Source organism: Hyla sarda, chromosome 1 (genome assembly GCF_029499605.1).
Source record: "Hyla sarda isolate aHylSar1 chromosome 1, aHylSar1.hap1, whole genome shotgun sequence".
Taxonomy (NCBI): domain Eukaryota; kingdom Metazoa; phylum Chordata; class Amphibia; order Anura; family Hylidae; genus Hyla; species Hyla sarda.
Window position 1 is genome coordinate 110,788,060 of NC_079189.1, and position 20,740 is coordinate 110,808,799.

Below are 20,740 nucleotides of genomic sequence, written 5' to 3' on the forward strand. Positions count from 1 at the left end.
GCCCGTTTATAGGACATCAAGGGTGGTGATTGAAAGTCGCTGATATGCGGAAATGTACGTCTAAGTAAATGCCAGTGTTTTTTGACAATCCCAGAGATAAGGTGGGATTGGTCATTGTATTGAGAGACAAATGCAATGCGATTTTGAGAGAGTTTTGGGGAAGTGTCATATATCAGTGACTTTTGAACAGTGGTAAGTACAGAATTTTTGCATTGTGTAACCAATTTAGTGGGGTACCCACGCTGAGTAAAATTGGATGCAATGTTGTCTAGAGTAGAGATAATGTAGAATGTTCAGTTTAGGGAGAAAGAGCTGGAGAGATTGGAGTGGTATCGGGTAGTCCATGGTACCCTCAATTTTGTCAATGTTTATAATACTCGAACTCCACATTTTTCCCGCTATTGAGAGGGTTGGGGGAATTCCAGGTCTATTAAGTAATTGGAAGCGTGATTTATTTAATAGGGTAGTACTCCAGTTCTCTATTTTAGTAATATTTGATTCAAGCTTAACCCATGGTTTCTGTTGTTCTAGGGGTATTAGCCATTCCAGGGATTGCCTGATAATAATAGATTTATAATAGGCATGATAATTGGGTAGTCCCATTCCTCCATGTTTAAAAGATTTTTGTAATGCCACTAGGGAAACTCTGGGTTTAGACTGACCCCATATAAATGATGTCATTTGTTTATTAAGACTGTTTAGTATGTTGGCTGGCACGTAAACTGGAAGGGATCGCATAACATATAAAACCCTGGGCATAATAAACATTTTGTATATGATGGAACGACCCATCCAACTCCATTCACCTTTCGTATATTTATCTAGAGAGGATTGGAGATCTGACTTTAGGGTGGAGAAATTTGTTTTCACCATGCACGAAATGTTTTTGTTTAAGATTATGCCTAAATATTTCATTTTCGGTGGGTCCCATTGGTATAAGAAGCGTCTCATTAATTGCTCCTTGGTGGGTGGGTCAATATGAATGCTTAAAATATTAGATTTAGGTTCATTGACTTTGTAATATGTGAGTTCGCCGAATCTGTGTAGAATATTTTGTACTATCGGGAGAGAAGTGAGAGGTTCAGATAGAGATAAGATTATGTCATCTGCGAATAATCCTATTTTCTGGCTTTCTTTAGATATAGGGATGCCTTTGATGGAAAGATTGTCTCTTATCATTTTTGCTAATGGTTCTAATGAGATAAGGAATAATAATGGAGATAGGGGGCAACCTTGCCTAGTTCCATTTGTTATCTGAAAAGGGACTGAAAGAATGCCGTTGACCAGGACTGAGGCGCTCGGGTTGCTGCATAGGGCAAAGACGGATTTTATAATTTCATCAGGAAAGCCGAATGATTTCATGAACATTCTACATTGGGAGGATCTGGGCATTAAATACATCTCTGATGTACTTAGGAACAACAAAATGCTATCATTTGATGAATTACAGTCAAACTACAAAATACCCGAATCCGATAAAAAATATTACAACATTCTACAGAAGCACTTGCAAAAATTCCCTGAATCCTATTCTACGCTCCCAAAAAGCCTCCATACTTGGTTCCTTGATCCTGTAAAGGAGAAAGAAAAGGGACTTAAAAACTTTTATTCCTATTTTAATGAAGACAAATGGTTAAACAAAAATTCGGGGATGGTACGATGGGAATCCGACTTGGGACAATCCTTCTCTGAATCTAAATGGCTGAATACATCCTTAAAGATAAAAAAAGCAACAGTATGTGCTAATTTATGGGAACATCATTGCAAGTTTGTCAATAGATGGTACTACACACCTAAAAAATTATCTTTGATTTTTCCTCACCTGTCGCCACTATGTTGGAGGGATTGTGGGGAACAAGGCTCCCTAAAACATATCTTCCTCACTTGTCCGGCCATAGTTACCTTTGTTTCAGAAGTAAAAAGTATGATTTTGAAATTGATCCCTCATTGCTCACAACCTAAAGATGAATTACTTCTATTACTTCTGGGTCTGGAAGATCTCCCAAAAAACATACAAACTCCGATTGTACACATATGTTTGTCATATAAAATGTTACTAGCCTCCAAATGGAAATCAAAAGAGATTCCACACATTAACGAATTAATAAATACACTGCTATCTCATTATAACTATGAGCTAATATTTTTTGGTCAAAAGGGAAAAAGAGATGAGTGTACAGCCTCATGGGAATCCTGGATTAAGCTTTATAAACCCCCATAGACCCTTACTATCTAAACTAAGTTATGATACAATTTAGCTTACTACACACAAAAGAGCGGTTCTTCGAGTGTATAAGACGGCTGACCCTTGTGACACCCTTGTGACACCTCGATTCTGAATTCTACCAAATACCAGACAACTGCCTGATTCAGCAATTTTGATTGATTTTGTAGAAGTTATGGAGACTCACTATTTTATTGTTTTATTGTTTTCCTTCTTATTGTTATTTTCTTGCTCTCAAATTTCAATTAAGGTCCCTTTGATAGATCCTTTGTGAATATGCATGACACTGTTTGGATGAACAATTATGCTCCACCAGTCAAGGTTGTTATGCATGTTCATATGTAAACTCTGACACATCTGATGTCATAATATGTTATATGTTACATTTCTTATGTTTATAAAATTCAATAAAAACATTGTGAAACTAGAGTAGAGATAATGTCTGAGTCATTGCTAACTATGCGTCTTGCCCAGAGCATTTGACTCCGTGGCAGGGATTTGATCATAGCTCTGGGATGTTGACTGGTGGAATGTAATATGGAATTGCAGTCAGTAGGTTTAGAAAATAAAGAGGTAGAAAGTGTGTGAGAGTCAACAGAAACCAGTGTATCTAAAAACTGAATGGAGGTGCGCGATGAGTTGAGGGTGAAATTGAATATGTGGGCAGATGTTGTTGAGGAAAGAGTGAAAATCAGAAAGGGAATCGCCGATACCGCTCCAAATGAGGAACACATCATCTATGTATCGCCACCACCCCAGGACATGCCTGAAGTGGTGGGACACATAGATGGGTGACTCCTCCAATGAAGGCACAAATATGTTGGCGTACGTTGGGGGCACATTTGTCCCCATGGCGGTTCCGGCGATTTGTGCGTAAAAGGTGTCATTGAAAGTAAAATAATTGTTGGATAACACGAATTCAAGTAGAGAAATGATAAATTGTACTTCAGGCGGTGAGAAATCAGAGGAAATCATGGAAGCGACGGCTGCAATGCCCAAGTCATTTGGGATTGACTTGTACAATGACACAATATTGAACGATGCCAAAATTACATCGTCCGGGATTGTGAGGGATTCGAGCTTCTGTAAAAAGTCAGAGGTGTCACGTAAAAATTATTTGGCTTTCGTTGTGTAGGGGTGAAGTAATTGGTCTAGGAAAATTGATGCATGACTGGTGATTGGTAGTAAGTATAAAACGGGTGTAACAGGGTGAAGAACCTTAAGGTAATGTCTAAGGGGTTCATCAATGAGGTGTGAGTCATTCAGACCTTAAATTCACAATGTCCTGACTAACAAATGTACAATATGTATCCAATGCACAAGATGAAATAGAAGGCATACATTTACTTTTTTTAGATAGATTATAATCAGCAAAACTAAAGGAAGCTGAGGCTGAGCTAGTGGAAGCGGACACAGGCCTAAGGTTGTCCGAGCTTGCGATAGAACTGATGCAAGTCAACTTCAAGGGAGAACCAGTCAACATAATTAGCTGGGCAAAAGCTCAAACCCATACTTAGTAAATCCAATTGAGAAGAAGATAATTGAGTGGAAGGGATATTTACCACGTTTTGCTTTGTTTTCTCCCTGATGGCTTCAGGGGAAAGGTTTTGGGTGGGTATTATTTTTATTTCACATTTATTTTATTCTCACTCCATTATCTTCATTCTTTAATTTTCATCTTTTATTGCTTTCTCAATTTTCTCCAGTTCTCTAACTCTCACATCAGACATCTCCCATTTGTACACATCCATTCATCTATACCACTGTTTTCCGATTGCCAGCACCTTTCTTCACCTACTGGTGCTTTTATTCACATCAGCGTACATTGCCCTCCTCTGTGCCCATTAGTGTCATGGCCGCGGAGTATTCTCTGCTACTTTGCGCATGCGCGAATGGGCATTCTTCCGGTTGTCCTCCTGAGCTTCTGTCCTTACGCACTCCGAGTGATGACGTAGCTGGTGCTTACCTACTGAATCAAGCAGGTTCCGCCCAGAGCTTCAGTCTATGGGAGTTGTTTTAAGTTGTAATTATGCATTTTTCTATTGTATTTGCACGATCTTGATGTCACCTATCATTGTAAACTTTATTACTTAAAGGGGTACTCCGGTGCTTACACATCTTATCCCCTATCCAAAGGATAGGGGATAAGATGCCTGATCGCGGGAGTAGGCTTGCATTGAGGGGCGGAGCGTGACGTCACACGGGGGCGGGGGCGTGACGTCACACGCCGCTGGCCCTGCGGTCGACCATAATCAGACCCGGAGCGAACACGCTCTGGGGACTGATTACAAACGGGGTGCCGCGTGCATTATCACGGTCGTCCCCAGCTGCGGGACTCCCGCGATCAGGCATCTTATCCCCTATCCTTTGGATAGGGGATAAGATGTGTAAGCACCGGAGTACCCCTTTAAGTCTCTGTATGTTCACATGATTGTATATATATCCCGATCGAGAGATTGCCTATGTTCTCACTTGTGTTATTGTCAGTATGCAAATTTGTGATTTAATCATGATGTTACTGCTTCCAGCATATTTATATCACCTTGAAACACTGTGTATTTGCTTGAAAAAGGCTGCATGTACGCAGATGAAACGTTGCCCTTCTGAACTAGATGGAATAAACGCTAACCACATTGTCTCACTACATCTTGGAGTGCTGCAGTCTTCTTTGGATTTATTTACCTTTATCCCATGACCAGGGATTTGCACCGATAGCACCCACATCTTCAGGTGTGCTGCTCCTCTCTTGGGTTATATATATATATATATATATATATATATACGGGTGTAGACAGGTGAGCAGGATGGCACTACCAGCAAACAAGGTAACTCAAGGGTTAAATCAACTCTGGTCAATTTAACTGTGATGTCAGTGCAGCAATGGGACACTGAAAGATGAGTCAGCGGTGGTGCTGGAAATAAGTATTGAATAGATGTGTCAGATACAATTGTAACAACAGAATACAAAGACTATCCGCACTCACCGCACTGTAAGTGACGCTATGCTCCTAATTAGGGATGCCGACAGACCCGGGCAGCAAGCAATGCATAGTGCTCAGATAGCGAGGCGATTACCGGCAATTTTGCGCTTCTTCTTGCACACGGCGCAAAATTGCCGGTAATCACCTCGCTATCTGAGCACTATGCATTGCTTGCTGCCCGGGTCTGTCGGCGTCTCTAATTAGGAGCATTGAGTCACTTACTGTGCGGTGAGTGCGGATAGTCTTTGTATTCTGTTGTTACAAATAAATATATATATAAAATAAATAAATACAGGGGAGGGAAGCAGAGGGGAGAGGTAGGAGGGCTGAGTGGAAAGAGATTTATAAAGATGTTATAAAGTCCCCCATGCTGCTGTTTTGAGGGTGTGCTATAGATATGTAGGAGAGTAGGATTTCTTCTGTGTATGTGTGCAGTGTATGGGAGACCCCACAGATGCTAGACTCCACCCACTAGCAGAGGAACAACTAAAAATAATAAATAAGGCCTTTAAAGCCTAAATCTGGTGAAAAATGTCATATCATTGGCCACTGGATAAATCTGAATCAGTTCAAACAGGAGTTTCCCTCTGGCCCCGTAAAAACTGAGCCGGATCGCCAGATATATGTGATGCTCCCTTACGGGAATACATGAGCAGCATTTAGTGTGACCTGATGTTATCATACACAACCTGCAATAGTCCCCAGCCTAACAAAATAAGCAGGGATGCATTTATTTATTCTTATGGTGATCCATGTTATATTAATTTTCTATAGATTTCTAGGTGGTTGGCAGCTGTACAATATATGGGAGAAAACTATAGCAGTGCTTTTGTTATTGTATGTACTTTTATAGACTTAGATACTAAGATGATTATGGGCAAATGAATGTGCAACAAAGAAGTTCTCTTTTGTTCCTCTTTGTGACAGGAGTGGGAAGGAAGCCATGGTACTGAACGCCAGACGGGGAGCTGTTGTTGCCAAACTCACTGGGCAAGATCCAGTGGCTTCAGTTCAAGGTGTGGCTGTGACCAAGGAATATTTCCTACTGATTTGCAGGTATATAATAAATTGCACAATATACCCTTATTATTTACCTTAATTACAGTATTTCCAGATTATTCCTCTATATAATAAATATCGATATATTCACTTCTTGTATGACTTTACTGTTTTTAGTAATGATAAATGGTAGGATAACCCAAGATCAGAGTCAACAGTATTTCCACATTGCAGCTCCCCAGATTATATAAAAGATTATTAAATGGGTATTCCAGGCAAAAATATGTTATCCCCTATCCAAAGGATAGGGGATAAGATGTCTGACCGCGGGGGGCCCGCTGCTGAGATCCCCTGCGATCTCCCTGCAGCACCCGCATTCTATGCAAGTGCTGAATCTTCAGTTTCGGAAACCTCCAGGTTTCCGGGACTGGGGACATGACGTCACGCCACACCCCCTCCATTTATGTCTATGGGAGGGGGCGTGACGGCCGTCACGCCCCCTCCCATAGACATAAATGGAGGGGGTGTGGCGTGACGTCATGTCCCCAGTCCCGGAGGTTTCTGAAACTGGAGATTCAGCACCCGCAGATCGTGGGGGTCTCAGCAGCGGGCCCCCCGCGATCAGACATCTTATCCCCTATTCTTTGGATAGGGGCTAAAATGTTTTTGCCTAGAATACCCCTTTAACGGCTTCTGTTTCTGGTGTATGCTCTAAAAGTCCATTATCACTGTTTTTCAGGTATCCTTCACCAAAATTACATGACATGGTACATATCGAGCTGTTCAGTGTGCACACATTTGCCTATCTTCGCACAGTGAAGGGCTGCTGCAATGACTTCATTACTAAGTTTGCTGTAAATCGACAGGGGTCACATGTGATTGCATTTTCTCGGCTCCCAAACACCAATACCACGGAGATAGTAGTTTGGAATCTAGAAACAGAGGATCATAAACACTTGGCAAAATTTTCATCAGTGCCGCTTGGAGGTAATCTGGACAGTGCTGAAATATGCAAGATATGTGGTTATTCTTTGACATATATCATTATCAAGATCTGGCTAAAATATAAATTAAATGCTGCAGTAGCATATATCATTGCTTACCTGTCTGCCCCAGTTCTGAAACCACAATACATTTTTTGGGTAAACAAACATAGCAACAGGAGAGCAAAGGACGCAGCCAGCATCAGGGATGATAGCTACTTGGTGCGGTGGGCGCACTTCCTTGGACCACTCCCCCACCCACATCAGGACAGCTATAAATACCTGCGTCTGGCCCTGATTCAGTGTATGCTTTAATAAACAGTGCATACGGTTTGTTTTAAAAACAGTTAAAAGCATATCAATACAAAATAGTGACACACAGCAATTACTTTATATAGACATGCCAAAAAATTCCAACACTGCAGGGTTACCATCATGTTTCTCCAGTATATGTTTTATGACACGGGGGAGAGGAGCACCCCATGACTTTAATGTGCTGATCAGGACTGATTTGGTGGGTGATAATCAGTGTGTATACCTGTCTGCGGTGCCAAGCGCTATATCTGTCACATTAATTTGTTTTGGGCATCTTAGTCCTGTAAGTCATGGTTGAGCAGTTGCTCAGTACTATAATTCCCAAAATGCATAGCGTTCCCTCAGACCTTCATCACAGTCTTCCCACTCTGCTTACTTCCTTCCCACAGCACTACTGCTAGTTACCCACATCTTAATTTACAGCAAACTATCGCACCACCAGCAAGGCAGCATAATGTAAACACATCTCATTCTTTCTCAATGTCCCAATAAAAATATATATACATGTATATATGACAGAGAGCTGGTGATGTAGGCTTGGGGGCAGGGCTACAGCTCAAAGACAAGATCTAGACAAGCCTCCTGAGACAACAGAGGAGCCAGAGAGTTGGAGACAATACCACATTGAAAATAAAAAACATACACAACTTCCTGTTAGGGATTAATCACACAAAAGCAAGCTGAAGCCAGTACAATTTGTAATAGCACTAAATGAGTAAGTTATATATCTTTATGTGATAGTCTTATGAAAATACAATTTTCTGAAACCGGAATACCCTTAACGACTAGGAGCGTATATTTACGCTAGTGGCCGACTCCCGTTATGTGAAGCGCGCTCAGGAGCTGGACGCGCTTCATACCCAGCAGGTCCTGGTTGCTATCAGCAGCCAGGACCCGTGGCTAATACCGGGCATCGCCAATTGGGCTGATATCTGGAATTAACTCTTTAGACGCCGCGATCAAAGTTGATTGCGGCATCTAAAATGGGAGAAAAGCGTTGCCGGTTAGCTCAGTGGGCTGTTCGGGACAGCCGCGGTGAAATTCCGAACAGCTGTGAAGACAGCGGGAGGCTTCTTACCTTGCCTCCCGCCGTCCGATCAACGCTCTGCTGCTCCATGTCTGAGATCCAAGCAGGAGCAGCAGAGCACCGATAACACTGATCAATACTATGCTATGGCATAGAATTGATCAGTGTCTGCAATCAAGGTATTCCATGTTATAGTCCCCTATGGGGGCTATAACATTGCAAAAAAAGAAAAGTGTAAAAAAAAGTTAATAAAAATGAATTTCCTCTGACCTCTGCTGTCCATTTTAGGAACTGTCCAGAGCAGCATATGTTTGCTATAGGGATTTTCTCCTGCTCTGGACAGTTTCTAAAATGGACAGCAGAGAGCACTGTGGTCATGACATCAGAGGAAATTAATTTCTTTTTTTGATTTCTCTTTAGTATACAGCCCCTAAAAAGTACTGGAAGGATTAAGATTTTTTAATAGAAGTGATTTACAAATCTGTTTCACTTTCTGGCACCAGTTGATTTAAAAAAAAAAAGAAAAAAAGGTTTTCCACGGGAGTACCCCTTTAACCTTTAAGCTTTATGTCTCAAAACAGTACTTTGAGCGTTTTCTAGAAAAGTTGTTTGAAGTGTGGGTCAGAATATTTGTCTACAGATATTAATTTTAAATGTGTAGTGAAGATGATGTACCTGTAAGGATAAAATGGCTGTTTGCATACTAGGGATAGACAAGTCATTGAGCTGCATCCAGAGATGTGTTATTGCTGCTTTTTTAAGACCTGACCTAAGTGAGCACCCGCTAGGTCACAGTCACTTCTGTACAGCCTTGTAGACAACACTTGACATTAGGAAAGGGAAGCAGAACAGAACAGCATCATCTCAAATCAGGCAACTTCAGAGGCCTTCCGCACATTCATAACAATTATAGTGTTCACTAGCACAACATATAAGATAGAAGAAGATACAGTCCACATTCTAGCTTATCTAAAATTCTTCATATGCAACATCATCTTATGTACGTGAATGTCAATGTCATAATATTTTGTGTGTCAATGTTATAGGAGTATGCTTTGATCTTCGGTTCTGCCTCGCCTTCTGTGAAGGAGAGAACGTCTTACGATTATGGAATTTAACTAACCGTATAAATGATCAGTCTCTGACAGTCAACGTGAACAATGCAAAGGTAGCCAATGGGATTCAAGAGATTGTGACAATGAAGAACTTTCCCAGGTAATTCTTTAAAGGCGTACTCCTCTGCTCAGTGTTTGGAACAAACTGTCCCAAACGCTGGAGCCGGCGCCGGGAGCATGTGACGTCATAGCCCTGCCCCCTCATGTCACGCCCTTCCCCCTCAATGCAAGTCTATGGGAGGGGGCGTGACGCCCCCTCCCATTGACTTGCATTGAGGGGGCGGACGTGATGTCATGAGGGGGTGGGGCTATGATGTCACAAGCTTCCTGCGCCGGCACCAGCGTTCGGGACGGTTTGTTCCAAACGCTGAGCAGCGGAGTACGCCTTTAAGGCTGACGTAAAATATGAAAAGGATACAAATCTATATTAATATCTTCTGTATTACGTTTAATGTATTTGACATTGACAAAAGTGCATTGGAGAAACATATAGTGAAAAAGTATAAAAGCTGCGTACAAGTATAGAGAGACTATAGAGCTCACACAGCAAACTGCCGAGGCTGTAGAAGCAAAAGACAGCAACATTTTAATAAAAGACTATGGAGAAAAAGTTTTTGTACTATATTAAAAGAAGAAAAACTTTTGACATGTTTTCCAGAATCTATGGGAATGCGTCAGGTTTGATTGACAGCCAGGGAGTAAGGCATGACATCCGGCTGTAACTTACAATCACAATGGGTCCCAGGACTAAAATCTAAACTTTGGACACATCTAGATGACAAGCCAAACGTTTTTTCAAATGCCTTTAAAGAGTACCTCTCATGATCTTGTGAAATTTTTTAATCCTCCAAGTTCACTGCCCCCATCATTATAAACCACCCCCTTGCCTTTATTTATTATTTTTTAGTTTTCTACCTTGATATTGCTCTGTATTTTCTGCTCATAATCACAGACTGGGAAGGGGCGTTACCCAGCAGGCATGACATCATCTGAAGCCATACAGGGGAGAATTTCCTCCCTCACTCAGCTACACACAGTCCAGAGCAGTTCAGTATGAGATGAGCTATAATTGGCTAAGGTTGCACACCCCCCCCCCCCTCACCTCAGCACTCCAGACTGCATTTCCTGATTTTGGACTTCTGCCAGGCCAGTAGGAGTCCAAAGTCTGTGCAAGAGATAAGGGGTAAATTTGCTCTGGACAAGTAGGGAGACACCTAGTGGCAGCCTTTTAAAACACAAATAAAACATAGAAAACATAGAAAGATTTTAATTTACTGTAAGAAATGCAATAGCAAAGATAAGTTTTAATGAGAGTGCCCATTTAAGAGGATAAGGGGATATAACAGATAATCACCAGAGGACCATTTATTGTGCTATTTTTTTTTTTTTTGGGACCAGGGGTTTCATTTTATTTTTTTATTTTTTTTATAAAATGTTCTATAATTGTCCAGTAATCTTTCTGCATTATTCCTTTTGGTTTACAAAATCTCTGCTGGCAGTCATTCAAAAGAAACTTCTTTTGTTTACTTTCAGGGATAAAATTCTGTCCTGGTCATGTCACATCTGTGTTGGAGGGTCTGTAAGTAGCCTCTATCGCAGACTAAATAAAAAAAAGCCTAAAATAGCTCAATATACAGCATTATTTTTCCAATGAAGCAACAGATGCCATTATAGTTAAAGGGGTCCATTGGGCACCATTGATGTCTGGCATGTAATATAGATCCAACACTGCTTTTATTTTTTGTGCTTTTTCTTTTTGCCAAAACTAGAAAACCTCTTCAACAGCTTCCGTAATACTTTTAGTTGTACTGTTGTTTTTGTGATCCCAGTATTGTAATAGGAGCCTGACATAAGGCCTGACATACAGACAATAACCTTTTTGATGCCATGCTCTATTTATTAAGTGACCAAGCAACAAAGTTGCACTGGACACCTATTGTTTTTACTCAGATTATAATTTGTTTTATTATTACCGTATATACTCGAGTGTAAGCCGACCCGAATATAAGCCGAGGCCCCTAATTTAACCCCAAAACCCCAGGAAAAGTTATTGACTCGACTATAAGCCTAGGGTGGGAAATACATAATCCCCCCATGTCATCATCCCCCTGTCATCATCCAGACCCCCGTCATTATCACCCTGTCATGATCACACTCGTCATCATCACCCTGTCATTATCACCCTCGTCATCATCCCCCCCTTCATCATCACCCTCGTCATCATCCCCCCCTTCATCATCACCCTCATCATCATCCCTCCCTTCATCATCACCCTGTCATTATCATCCCCATCATCATCACCCTGTCATTTTCACCCCCATCATCATCACCCCGTCATCATCACCCCGTCATCATCTCCCTCGCCATTATCCCCACCCTTCATCATCACCGCCTGTCAATCCCTTTCAGTGGTCTTCAACCTGTGGACCTCGAGATGTTGCAAAACTACAACTCCCAGCATGCCCGGACAGCCATCGGCTGTCCGGGAATGCTGGGAGTTGTAGTTTTGAAAAATCTGGAGGCACTCGAGTATAAGCCGAGGGGGGCGTTTTCACCATGAAAAATTGTTATTATTCCATAGCAAATTTCAAATGCTTATATCTGCTGCACTGTAACTCTAAAACACATGTGGCTTTGCATAGTGGTAGACCCGTCAGCTGTGCATAATCTTATGTAATGTAAAGGTCATAGGTCACATGGTAAGGCCGCCATCTTGGTTTTTGTACCAATTTTTCACAATATAAAAAAAACTTCTTCTCTACAACCACTAAAGCTACAGATATATAAATTGCTTTATGTGATTGCACTGTTCTCCCGAGTAAGATTTGTTAATTACAAGACTTTTAAGATTTTTAAAACATAAAGGTCATAGGTCATATGAGCTGGCAGCCATCTTGTTTTAGGTGACAATATTCAGTGCTATATGCGAATACATGTCTTTCTGAAACCATTAAAGATACAGATGTACAAATAGCCCTCTGTGGTTACACTGTGACCTAGACTCATACATGTTTGTTTGAAGTCATTCAGCCATATGGTTTGGCGGCCATATTGAATAATGTAAATATCAACAATTATTCCTATTATTTCTATGGGGCTTTTTGTAATATGCCTGTAATTGCCTCAATGTTACTTCAAAACTCATGAAATTTTACCCAAAGGTAGAGCCCTGTACCATGCATAATCTGTTGTAGTATACAGTGGTCCCTCAACATACGATGGTAATTCGTTCCAAACGAGCCATCGTTTGTCGAATCCATCGTATGTTGAGGGATTCGTGCAATGTAAAGTATAGGAAGCTGTACTCACCTGTCCCCGCCGCTCGAGATGGTGTCCCCGCCGCTCCCGATGGTGATCCCGGGCCTCCGCTGGGCTCTCCGCTGTCTTCTCCGGTCCTCTTATGTCTTCTCCGGTCCTCTTCTGTCTTCCGCAAGGCCTTACTGGGCCTGCGTAGCGATGTCATTACGCCGCTGCGTACGCCATTCCTATTGGATGGCGTGCGCAGCAGCGTATTGACGTCATCGGAGAGGGCTGAGAAGACACCGGAAGACCAGCGCTGGACGCGGAGCATCGTGGAGGGGTAAGTAATACTTACCGCACCACACGGGGAACATTAAGCTGCTATCCGGCAGCAGCTTAAGCATTTGGCGCTGCCGGATAGCACTTAATGCGATGGCCCCGACATAAAAAAGCATCGTATGTCGATGCTGACATCGACATGCGATGGCCTCTGAGAGGCCATCGTATGTCGATTTCATCATATGTCGGGGCCATCGTAGGTCGGGGGGTCACTGTATAAAGGTCATAGGTCACATAGTCAGGCAGCCATATTGGTTTGTCTGGCACATTTTTGCACAATATTAAAACCTCTGCATTTCCACAATCGCTAAAGATACAGATTTCAAAATTGTTACATTTCATTACACTATGATCACAATTATGACTTGTCAATTACAAGTCTATTGATCACATGATTTAGCTGCCATGTTGAATTGTGCAATATTCTACAAACATCATCTTCTCTGAAGTCATTTGTTAGAATAACGTATAATATGGCAGACATGTTCATGGTAACCTCCTGTACCAAGGTTGTTAAAGCTGGTTCATTTGCATATTTAACATGGCCACCACATGCCAATAACATTTAGATAGCATTAATAATGATATGCAGCTTGTCAAATGTGTGCAATATGTACACTTTTAATCTAAAAAGTATGTTTCTTTGCACAATAGTAGATTACTCACTTTCTGTACCACAATTGATCACAAAATTTGGCGGATATTGGATTGCGCAATATTCTGCAAACATAGTTTTCTCTAAAATTACTGGTCAGAACAGTGTGAAAATTAGCACACAAGTTCATGATCATGTTTTGTACCACCATGGATCACATGGTTCGGTCGTCATATTGGATTGCGCAATATTCTGCAAACATAGTTTTCTCTGAAATTACTGGTCAGAACAGTGTAAAAATTAGCACACATGTTCGTGACCACTTTCTGTACCACAATTGATCACCTGATTTGGTGGCCATATTGGATTGTGCAATTTTCTGCAAACATAGTTTTCTCTAAAAATACTGGTCAGAACAGTGCCAAAATTAGCACACATGTTCATGATCATGTTCTGTACCACCATGGATCACATGGTTTGACTGCCATATTGGATTACGCAATATTCTGCATACATAGTATTCTCTTAAATTACTGGTCAAAACAATGTGAAAATTAGCACACATATCCATGATCACCTTCGACACCATCAGGGGTCACAGCAATCGTGCTCTATAACCCGGCTGTGCCGCTTGGCCACCTGTATTGCTGAAGCAATGGATGACACGCCCCTAGACTAATGCTGTATTTCAGGCTCTCCCTTAGAGATACATGGAGGGGGCTGGGGCATGTCAGCCATGGCTTGTGCCATGGTGGACAGTAATCCTTGCATGGAGTGGAGGTCGCATGGTGCATGGAGAGAAATGGGGTGCTGGGCAGGAGATAGGGGGGGGGGGGGGTTCTCAGCTGTCTGATCCCACACGATCAGACACTTGTGAATAGTAGATAAGATGTTTTGTTCCCCTTTAATACAAAAAAAAAAACTTAAATAAAAATCCAGGATATCTTGAAAATTGAATAATAGACCAATCTAATGGAAAATTGAAAGCAGACAATCCATTTGCACTCAGGCAGCCATGCATGTCTTCTGCAATGTAATACAATATGGTGATAAAGACTTATACCTTCCTGCTGTAAATATCGTCTTCTTTGCTATGGACAGATATGTGGTCTGCAGGAGTGTGAGACCTGGGGTGATCACTGTCTGGAACATTGTGAAATCAAAGTGCAAAAGCAGTGCGGTGCGTGTGGAGCGAGGACTGGTGGAGAGCAATGATATTGTCTTAGTCCGAGACATGAAGCTTTATATCCTCACTGACAGGGGTATGGCCTCATTCACTGACACACCCCGACCTATATTTCAGGTAAGAAGTAATCTATGATTGTCTTTAAGAAAACTAACTTTGCTATGTTAATGGCAATAAATTGGTTAATGTATCTGCAGGGAACTGTATAAATAATACCATATAACAGATACTGATCAGTCTATATTTTTAATGGTAGGTTTATAGTGAGGGACAGAATAACAAAAAAATTCAGAAAAATACATTTCAAATAAGTTTTAAATAATTTAGATTTACTAATTGAGATAAATATTTCATCTAATATCAATTAGTAGAATTTCTGGCTCCTATGAGCAGTTCTTTAAGGGAATGCTACTAATTTTATCTTGTTACCTGTATAAAAGACTCCTGTCCTCAGAAGCCCCCAGTAAATCAGATTCCAAACTCTCCATCATGGCCAAGGCCAAAGAACTGTCTAAGGATGTCAGGGATGTTGTAGATCTACACAAGGCTAGAATGGGCTCCAAGAACATGGTGAGAAATGTACAACACTTGGTGCAATTATTCGCGAATGGAAGAAACACAAAATACCTGTCAATCTCCCTCGGTCAGGGGTTCCATGCAAGATCTCAAATAGTGTAGAATGAGCCCAAAACTACACAGGAGAATATTGTCAATGATCTAATGGCAGCTGTGAACATAGTCACCCCAAAACAATTGGTAGCATGCTACGCGGGGAAGGACTTAAATCCTGCAGCGCCTGCAAGGTCATCCTGCTCAAGAAAGCATCTGGCCTGTCTAAGCTTAGTTCTCTTCTGAATCATTCAGATGTTCATTGGCAAACTGGGTGAAAGCGTTGTGGTCAGAGGAGAACAAAATTGAGCTCTTTGGCATCAATTGAACTTGCCGGGTTTGGAGGAGGAATGTTACCTATGACCCCAAGAACACCTTCCCTACTATCTAACATGAAGCTAAAAACATTTAGCAGTAGTTTTCTTTTAAAGGGACAGGACAACTTCACTGCACCAGCAACTACAGCAATGAAAATGGGTTGTGGATGGGTATTCCAGCACAAAAAAGACCCAAAATGCATTGTAGTTATTCTCTAACTGGTAAAATAAATCTACCATTAAAATATAGACTAAACATTTACTTGTGAGTGGGAAAATGGACAATGGATAAAATAATTGTTTCCTTCACTGTATGTACTTGTTTCTGTGCCTACAGACTCTTCTCACTTATGATTTGCTGAAGAAAAAATATGTCCGCCGGCAGACAGGCCTCTATATTATACCTTGTCCTAAGCATGAATACAGGGTCCTGGATAAAGGTTTACTACTGGGGCTCTCAGAGAACAGGTGAGAAAGTGGAATCATCTACAGAGGATGCACTTTTTAAATACACTTTCAGGTGCGCTTGGCCAAGTGTAACATGATAAAAAAAAAACGTTGGCACCATCATTCCATTCACTTGGCTGATTTCCAAGTGAAAATGCTTACCAGCAGCATGACACATTTAAAGGGGTACTCCGGCCCTAAGACATCTTATCCTCTATCTAAAGGATAGGAGATAAGATGTCTGATTGCTGGGGAGCCCCGCTATCTCACATGCAGCACCCACCTCTGGGAGCTGCAAACAGTGCTGGAGCCTCAGAGTCTGCCAGGTCACGACCATGGGGCCGGAGTATTGTGACGTCATGATTCCGCCCTGTGTGTGTTGCATTGCGGGGGTGGGGCGTGATGTAACACGGGGGTGGAGTCGTGACAGGGGCGGTACTTTAATAAATACCTTTTCTGCTTGCTTCACAATGTCTTTGGCAAACCTCTATGTCAATACATATAGCATATCATATACAAACTATCTTGTTCCTGCAAAGGGCTGGCATCAGCACTAGGCAACCTTTGGAAAATGCCAGGAAACGCTTTGTTTCAGGTAACCCAGGTTGATCTGAGTAAACATGCTTTACACTTGTCAAGCTAAATGTGAGGTAGTGTCCTACTGCAGGGAACTCACTATGGCAGGCCAGCAAGACCTCTGAGGGAGGGGCAGCAGCATTGAATGTTTACACCATTTTCCTATGCACCTTCTTTAGTATACTACAACATGCATAAGAACTTGAAAATTGTGGATTACAAGGTGAAGGGTCCCGATCAGCAGTCCCCCCAGCTCTCAAGCCTGTTATTGTTATTTAGTGTTGAATGCAAAATATTTCTACCGCACTAAGTGACACCAACCCTAGTGATGCCACTGCTTATATGGTGGTCCCCCAGGTATGAGTACATGAGTTTGCAATGTGAATCTGACATATACAGTACGTGATATTGCTACAGTTATAGAGGTGTAAATATTAACCTATATTAATCCATGTTTATTACTGTTTACAGGGATCATTTTGTTATTTGGAACTTGGAGACAGGTTTTATAAAGGATCGGCTAAGGCCACAATTTAAGGATAAGTCTTCAGCCCTGGACAGAACGGCAGACAATGACATATCTGATGAAAATATTCAGAAAAAGAAAAGAGTTATGCAGCAAAAAAAGAAAGGAAAGGAGACAGGTAGAAGGAGATCTTATGTACTGCTATCTTGTTACAGCATTAAAAGCTGACGGGAAGTATAAAATCAAATATATGTGTATATATATATATATATATATATATATATATATATATATATATATAGAAAAAGCAGGGTGGGCTGCTCCTCAAAGAAGTGTGAAGATAGGTGCACGCAGCGGCTGGTCCCAGGTCCCGGGTCCGTATCGCTAGAAGAACAGATTTGCTGCAGCACACAGAGTAGTGACAAGTGGTTTATTTCATTCCAATTGCTACGTTTCAACCGTACATGCGGCCTTTTTCAAGCACGTGCTTGAAAAAGGCCGCATGTGCGGTTGAAACGTAGCAATTGGAATGAAATAAACCACTTGTCACTACTCTGTGTGCTGCAGCAAATCTGTTCTTCTATATATATATATATATATATATATATATATATATATATATATAACAAAACTCAGGGAGATTTATCAAAATCTGTGTAGGGGACAAGTGGTGTAGTTGCCTATAGCAACAAATCAAAATCCTTTCATGTTTTTAGAGACCTTTTACCCCTTAAGGACTCTTTTTTGCAATTCTGACCACTGTCACTTTATGCATTAATAACTCTGGGATGCTTTTACCGATTATTCTGATTCCGAGATTGTTTTTTCGTGACATATTCTACTTTAACTCCTTGGGGACGAAGGGCGTATGCATACGCCCTCGCGTCCCGTCACTTAAGGACGGAGGGCGTATCCATACGCCCTCGGCATTTCCGATCACTGCCGCTCGCCGGGCGGTGATCGGACCGGGATGACTGCTGATATCAGCAGGCATCCCGTGGCAATGCCTAGGGGGGTCATGAGGCCCCCCCATATCGGCGATCGCAGCAAATCGCAGGTCAATTCAGACCTGCGATTTGCCGCAATCCGGGAAAATCAGGTCACTGGTGACTCGATCTCCCGGAAAATAAGACTGATCGGAGCTGTCAGAGACAGCTCCGACCAGCCTAAAGGATAGGAGCGAGGTGGCAGTGTTGCCACCCCCTCCTATCCCCTGCCATTGGTCGGTCAGGCTGACCACCAATGGCAGGAGGGGGGCGGGGGGGTTAGAGTTCATTTCCCCCGCTCTGCGCACTGATTGGAAGTTGGTATAGAGCGGGGGAACACGGTCGGAGAGGGGGGAGCATGGCCCGGCTTACCCGGACCTTCGGACGCGGCATCGGCGGCATCAGGAACCAGCGGCTGCAGGAGGAGGAACGGTGGCCGGAAAGTGCGGCGCAGAAGGCTGCAGTGAAGATCGCGATAAGCGATCTTCACTGTGGCCTTCTAAAAGCTGCAAAACTACAACTCCCAGCATGCCCAGACAGCCAAAGGCTGTCTGGGCATGCTGGGAGTTGTAGTTTTGCAACATCTGGAGGGTCACAGTTTGGAGACCACTGTGTAGTGGTCTTTAAACTGTGGTCCTCCAGATGTTGCAAAACTACAACTTTCAGCATGCACTGACTGTCTGGGCATGCTGGGAGTTGTAGTTTTGCAACATCTGAAGTGGCACAGTTTGGAGACCACTATATGGTGGTCTCCAAACTGTAGCCCTCCAGATGTTGCAAAACTACAACTCCCAGCATGCCCAGACAGTCATGGATGCTGGGCGTGTAGTTCTGCAATATCTGGCCCTTCAGATGTTGCAGAACTACAACTTCCAGCATGCCTGGACAGTCTGGGCATGCTTGGAGTTGTAGTTTTGCAACATCTGGAGGGCTACAGTTTGGAGGCCACTGTTCTTCTACAGTTGTTACATAACTACAACTCCTAGCATGCCCAGACTGTCCAGGCATGCTGGGAGTTGTAGTTCTGCAACATCTGAAGGGCCAGATATTGCAGAACTACACGCCCAGCATCCCTGACTGTACGGGCATGCTGGGAATTGTAGTTTTGCAACAGCTGTAGGCACACTGGTTGGGAAACACTGAGCTAGAGTCTGTTTCCTAACTCAGTGATTCCAACCCGTGTGCCTCCAGCTGTTGCAAAACTACAACTCCCAGAGTGCACTGACAGATCATACATGCTGGGAGTTGTAGTCTTGCAACAGCTGGAGGCACATGGGTTGGAATCACTGAGCTAGAGTCTGTTTTCTAACTCAGTGGTTCCCCACCAGTGTGCCTACAGCTGTTGCAAGACTACAACTCCCAGCATGTACGGTCTGTCAGTGCATTCTGGGAGTTGTCATTTTGCCACAGCTGAAGGTTTAGGTACCCTAAAAACACTACACTACACTAACAAATAATAAAAAGTAAAACATTACACATACACCCCCTTACACGCCGCCCCCCCAATAAAAATGAAAAACGTCTCATACGGCAGTGTTTCCTAAACGGCGCCTCCAGCTGTTGCAAAACCACAACTCCCAGTGTTGCCGGACAACCATAGACTGTCCTGGCAGGCTGGGAGTCTTGCAACAGCTGGAGGCACCCTGTTTGGGAAACACTACTGTAGGGTTTTGGAGGAGACAAGCCCCGTCCTTGTATCCGGGTGCACCACTATTGCAAATTCCTTATTCAGGCCTCAAATGCGCATGGAGCTCTCTCACTTCAGAGCCCTGTCGTATTTCAAGGCAACAGTTTAGGGCCACATATGGGGTATCTTCGTACTCGGGAGAAATTGCGTTACAAATTTTGGGGGGATTTTTCTCCCATTACCCTTTGTAGAAATGGTAAATCTGGGGAAAAAATCTGCACTTTAGTGAAAACTTTTTTTTTTCATTTACACATCCGAATTTAACGAAAAGTCGTCAAACACCTGTGGGGTGTTAAGGCTCACCGGACCCCTTGTTACGTGCCTTGAGGGGTGTAGTTTCCAAAATATTATGCCATGTGTTTTTTTTTTTTGCTGTTCTGGCACCATAGGGGCTTCCTAAATGTGACATGCCCCCAAAAACCATTTCAGCAAAATTCACTCTCCAAAATCCCATTGTCACTCCTTCCCTTCTGAGCCCTCTACTGCGCCCGCCGAACACTTGACATACACATATGAGGTATTTCCATACTCAAGAGAAATTGGGTTACAAATTTTGGGGGGCTTTTTCTCCTTTTACCCCTTGTAAAATTTCAAAAACTGGGTCTACAAGAACATGCGAGTGTAAAAAATTAAGATTTTGAATTTTCT

General features: G+C 42.4%; 1 protein-coding gene across 1 annotated transcript in view; it reads left to right on the forward strand.

Moving 5' to 3' along the window:
* LOC130357501 (uncharacterized) overlaps positions 1-20,740 on the forward strand; it is a 137,862-nt gene that overhangs the window by 94,932 nt on the left and 22,190 nt on the right. Inside the window, exons 22-27 of the mRNA XM_056560198.1 lie at positions 6,133-6,261; positions 6,944-7,191; positions 9,576-9,744; positions 14,920-15,121; positions 16,268-16,398; positions 17,425-17,597. Coding sequence (XP_056416173.1) covers positions 6,133-6,261; positions 6,944-7,191; positions 9,576-9,744; positions 14,920-15,121; positions 16,268-16,398; positions 17,425-17,597 — 1,052 coding nt within the window. The remainder of the gene's footprint in view (positions 1-6,132; positions 6,262-6,943; positions 7,192-9,575; positions 9,745-14,919; positions 15,122-16,267; positions 16,399-17,424; positions 17,598-20,740) is intronic.